Below are 6,000 nucleotides of genomic sequence, written 5' to 3'. Positions count from 1 at the left end.
CTCTACGGAAAGAAAAGAGTCGTGGAATGTATTGGGCCCCACACATTCCTCGACTCTTCTCTTTACGCACAGACTCTACTGAAATGGTATAAATTATTTGATTGTAGGACCGGACTGTGATATTACGACATCACTGTTCCGTCTGTTCCGTATCTAACTTTAAAAAAATCACCTTATCTTCCCAGTTTTTGCGGATAGTGCCCCTTTTTAATAAGTTCAATTTATTCGGATTGTGTAAGTAAAACGCTTACTCGGGACCCGGGGCGACGATAAATTTTAATTACTATCGTTTAAGATTCTGAAGTAAAACATTGGAGTTTTTCATATACCTACCTATTACCTACAATATATCCTTATCACGAATTTGACAATAACATATTCGCTAGCGAAACTCACAATGCATCTCTCTAGTACTGACACTGTTGTAAGCGAGATGCACTGCGTTTGAGTCACATAATTATCATTATGTATAATACGGTGGTGTGCAATAAAGTTTAAGTAAATAAAGTCCTACTAATATTAAAATGAGAAAGTAACTCTGTAGGTATGTATATCTGTTACTTCTTCACGCTTAAACCGCAGTAGGTATGGAGTTAGTTTGGCCCGAGGACGAACATATGATAGTTTTTCGTCATCACACGTAGACGAAATCGCGTGACGGAATTTCGAAAGACAAGAAACAAAAAATCTTGGTAACAATCTATTTCCCTATCAATTTACATTCACGTGCGAATCGCATCAATTGCATCCAGTGTGATAACCGCCAAGAGGCAGAGTGCACAAGTTTTAAATTTCTCTGTCGGTAAAGCAGATTATATTAAGAAATATTGATAAAAGTGACATCTTGCGGATAAACATCAAAACGCTTATGTTCCTTAGCTTGAATCGAAACGTAACATCTGGCAAAGCTGACTTTGACAGCTATCAAATCATACTATTTTTTGACAATATTTTTGAGTTATGGATCAGCAAAAAATGATGTTTGGTTAAATTTCAGGTTTACGTTTTATATGCTATTTATAACCAAATTCTTACTTTTAAAAGGAGTTTATTTACTGTATATGCAGTCACCGGCGCAGCGTCATCTGTTGCTAATCTTGTGCAAAAAACGTAGCCATCTATGTTCTTTTATAGGTAACTCGCCTTTAGTTCAAATTCCGGCCGTGGCGCTCACAACCCAAACAATGAATTCCAACATGGTGGAAATGTGCTACACTGTTTGAAAATGCAGGCCGTGTCATGCCTTGAAAAAAATCATTTTATGCTAGAATTTGGTAAAAAATGTCGGACCCTAAACGTGCTACTCTTATAACAGTGGGTGCTTCAAAAAGTGGAAAGAATAGTGTGTGTAAAACAGTGAGATTAACTATAAATCTGGATGAAAGCAACGAAAGTAAATATCCAGAGTTGAATTACAAGGAACTAGTCATAGCAGAAGACGTAAGTTATAACAGAAAATCATAGCAATTTACGCAACCATGCTGGTTTTCCAGCTCTTTATAGACTAGGGATTCTGTATAAAATTCTAGAAGCGTGTAACATGAAGGGTTGAGGAGTACAGCTGCTCGAAAACGAGGGAAGTCGAGATCATTTTAGGATATTTTTTGCTTACGTTACATAGCTTTGTATTGGGTTTGTTACATGAATTCGCGTCCACGAGCTGCACGAGAAGCTCAGATAGCGGTCGCCATGTTTGCAACAATCTTAGAATGATCGTTGTCAACCTAGGACATTACCGAGGGCAATGTTTTGATTGTGTAGATAGTCTTGTTGGGATTGTTTTCTTTGGAATTTTCACTATTTTCTTATAGTATTATTATTAGTAACACGTCGCATGACTGCTGACGAGTTCGTGAACACGTACGAAAGCAATTAGTGAGCGAAAGTCCTACCTTTGTGACCTAGGTTAGCCCGCCTTTGATGTTGTTTTGAGACAGTCAGGCGGGTGTTAGGTTATTTTTTCATTAAGTAAAAATTGATTTTATAATGAAAGTGTTAACAGCTGTTTGCTATAAACTTTAGGTATATATGTATTGATATCGATGTATATAATGATGAGATAGCGGATGCATATGTATAGGTATAGCGTGTTCGTATCGCCGTACTGCTCGCGCCCGCTCTAGAGTATATTCGCTCACTTTTTGCCAATTTTAAGCAGCATATTGCTTATGTATTGGGATCTTAAAGATAATTATTTATTCAATAGTTATGTTGGTTATATACTTTGTTTGCAAACATGCAACAATGTGCTCTGGATTGAAAGTTGTATGTCTTGTTTTGCAAGTTACTTAAATGTGTAGCTATGTATACTGAAGGTGTTTTTAGGCATTTCTATCGATTGCTGTTATGTATCATGGCGCTAAGTATATAAGGAGGTTAAGTGTTATTTACTTTTGCGCGAATGTGTGCGTAAACGAAGGACAATGCCTTTCCGGTGTGTTTGTGTGAACTCATATTGAAGTTATGGAATTAGAGCATAGTTTTTTTTAGGTTATCTTTTATTTTGCGCGATCCGCGCGCGCTTTTTATAGTTTCTGATGACAGATGGCGCTTTAGAGTTTGTTTTTCAGCTTTGTTAAGTGTAAACTTACTTTTTCTTTTTGTTTTATTTTCGTTGTTGTGTGTTATGTGCATTAAATACGTTTTTATCTATATGCCTGCTGTTTATAAGTTTGATTATTTGTTATTGCAATGTTTCGTATCATTGGGGAATAGATATTATATTTAGTTATAATTATAGGTAACTTAGTGTTTACTGCAGGTAGGTTTTTATTTAGGTCTATTTAAGTTTACTACTACTACTACTATTGCATATAAGGTACCTATTAGTATTGTGTATTGAAGTTTTAAAGCACATAATCTGTGATTTGTATCTTGAGTCATTAATTTTTGCATAACATTTCACTTATATACTTAGATAAAAAAATGAGTCACAGTCCAGCCTGACTTTGTATGTTTGTATGTAATGTTAGTTTTTTTTTGAGGTTCTAAAGATAAAGCTAAGATGCATGACAACCATAGACATTACATTACATTATGAAAATTCCAATTTAATATTAGACATAATTTTAAGAATGGCCTGACATCAAGTATTTGTAATTACATGGACCTGGGTACACCTTATCGATTTATTACTGATATGTTTCATAGATAGAGTGCTATGCCAAATTTTGTAATTTGTTTTCTAGCCAGGCTCTAAGGCAAGGGTCACCAAATGGCGGATCCGGACCGTATTAAACTCAAGTAGAAATAGACTGGAATGGTAATTTTATTTTAAAAACTGGACCCCTGAAAAAACTAATTGGTGAACTCTGCTCTAAGGTGTGCTCCCGGTACTAGGTACTAGTTTTCCATAAAAATTATGTGTTTGTTACCCTACAAATTTAGTGCTAGGAGAATGCTCTACCAGGTTCCCATGAGTCATGTAAAAAAGTGGGTCAACTTGAGGAAGGTGATGACCAGAGATCGGCCGGTTGAGCTATTTTCCTTATAATATGACGTAAGACATGTCAAATTATAAGGTAAATAGCTCACCCCCGCCATAGAGAACAAAATACATAGAGTGCTCACTCCATACATCAGTTTTAGTACCAAAAAGACTATTAGCATCTTGCATCGAGTAGCGGAACAACCAGTACTGCTACTTGACAATAGATGTAGCACCGACCGGAAAGTCTTATGTCTAACAGCATAAGACTTTTGGGTTGGTGCTACATTTATTGTCAAGTAGCAGTACTGATAGTTCCGCTACTCGATGCTAGATTTAGACACTGAAATGAATAGTCTGAACTGATGTATGGAGTGAGCACTCTTGTCTTACTATATTTCTCTATGCCCCCGCCAATCTCTGGTGATGAATGATATTTCGAATTGCATTTTTCAGAGAAAAAAGAGAGTAGAAAATGGGAAGACGACCAAGCTGGATCCATTCTCCGACAATGATGAGGAGCTAGAACGGGTTGCCAAGAAATTTGAGCAAAAATATGTAAGTTTCACATTGTTAACTGAATTTTAAGTAGGTATAGGTCACAGACAATCCAACCTCTAGACATAGCATAGTCGCGCTACCCACTCTGCTACAGATACGGTAGCGTTACTCCATCTTCGAGTCAATCCCGTGCCGTGATTGGTCCGTGTCTACGAACGGACCAATCACGGCACGGGATTCGCTCACCTCGTCCCCCCGCACCTCCGTATTTTTGGCAGCATCGGTTTCATGAAAGAATTGGCCTAAGCTCAGTCTAGAGGTTGGATTGTCAGTGGTATAGGTACATACATTTCTATGATTTCATTTCTATTTCATTTGATTTAATCCATACACAACAACCATTCTGACCCTGGCCTAATGGGTAGTGGCAGGGCTCGGAACCGGTTTATTTGTAAAACCCAAAATAGCCCAATATTTTTAATTTTTTTATGCTCTATACGTAGAACTGGATCATGTATTTAGGTAACAACTTCCTATTATTAGATTGTACCATTAAAAATGAAATAAAAAGCCAAAGAACGAAAAAGTACGTAATAATACCGGTATTTTTTGTATGAAGAAAAAACCGGTTCCGAGCCCTGCCTATAAAGCGTGACCCTGGGTTATTTATTTGTTTGGGTAAGGGTATTTGTTGGCGATGAACACAGATATTTGCTCCTGAGCGAGTCATGGGTGTTTTCTATGTATTTAAGTATTTATATATTAAGTACATTGTTATCTGAGTACCCACAACACAAGCCTCCTTAAGCTTACTGTGGGAATACCGTCCTTAATTTTTTTTTGTTGATTTGAGAAATTAAATTAAATCACATACACAGCCAGGTATAATTACTGAAGTAGTTTGCTACAACTACTACAAGTTGCAGTCTGGTTGCAGTCTGTCTGTACCGGCCCTAAATGTTGAAAAACTATGCTATATGACTGTTCCATTTAATGTATTATTTTCCTTGTATTTTCCAGGGTGGCAAGAGCACATATGGCAGAAAGGGGCGTTCCAAGCATGATGACTTCGCAGACATCGGCATGGGTTACGATGAGAACGACCCTTTCATCGACAACACAGACAATGTAAGCACTACAATATTCAAAATTCAATAAAAAATTCTGTAAATAGGCCTCAATGGCTCATTCACAAGTCATTACCAGTGATCGTTAATATTCCAGCAATTTTGGTGCAGCATTGTTGGTTAAAAGCATCTGTATGCCCTACTCTAGGTGGAATAGATAATTAGAGTTAATAACAGTAATATTAACCTTAACCAATCCTCTCACTAGGAAAAAATTTAAGAAAATCCTTTATTTTCACTATGCTGCACCAAAATTGCTGGAAAATTAACGATCACTGGTCATTACAACATTATAACACTTTAAACTCTCGCGTTTTGTACACATATTTAATTATGCCGGAATTTAAGGTAAAAAGAATAAAATTATATCGCGGAAGAGCCGTTTGTATAATTAAATATGTAATACGTACATAACAACATTTACATTTACAGTGACATCATATAGTGACATGAAAAATACAATAATAACAAGCAAATAAATGAAGTATTCATAAGATGCATGCCGTTTAACTTTAGTGTCTCAAAGATGCAATGCAAGTAGTCCATTACCAATGCAAATTATTTAAATATACAAAACCGTGTTGAAATCTGGTCATGCATGCTACACTTAAACAAATTGTTATGTACGTAGCCTATACACCTGTTACTGTTATTACTTGTCATAAACGTGTGCTACTCTGCAGCGGCGCCACCATAATGAATACCAATGAATTATATGGTGAAATGATGTACCTAAAAGGTACATCATGTACCTATAATGTTTATGACTGTACCTGTGATAGGAAACGAAATAATCGGCATTGAAAGTGGCGCCGCTGGGGAGCATACTCCCCAGCGGCGCCACACAGTACTCATAGATAGAAATGATATTAGCTATTTTAATCTTATGTAAATTGATGTACTAATGCTGTTTATGACGTACCTATTGAAAAAAAGAATTATTTT

General features: G+C 36.5%; 1 protein-coding gene across 1 annotated transcript in view; it reads left to right on the top strand.

The window, feature by feature from the left end:
* Nucleotides 1–1,177: 1,177 nt before the first annotated feature.
* The window catches only part of LOC134654446 (ubinuclein-1), a 28,107-nt gene continuing 23,284 nt past the window's right edge, over nucleotides 1,178–6,000 (top strand). Inside the window, exons 1-3 of the mRNA XM_063509891.1 lie at nucleotides 1,178–1,440; nucleotides 3,884–3,985; nucleotides 4,949–5,056. Coding sequence (XP_063365961.1) covers nucleotides 1,282–1,440; nucleotides 3,884–3,985; nucleotides 4,949–5,056 — 369 coding nt within the window. The 5' untranslated portion in view covers nucleotides 1,178–1,281. The remainder of the gene's footprint in view (nucleotides 1,441–3,883; nucleotides 3,986–4,948; nucleotides 5,057–6,000) is intronic.

Source organism: Cydia amplana, chromosome 15, assembly GCF_948474715.1.
Source record: "Cydia amplana chromosome 15, ilCydAmpl1.1, whole genome shotgun sequence".
Taxonomy (NCBI): Eukaryota; Metazoa; Arthropoda; class Insecta; order Lepidoptera; family Tortricidae; genus Cydia; species Cydia amplana.
Note: the sequence above shows the minus strand (reverse complement) of the source record. Positions and strands in the feature narration are given on the sequence as shown.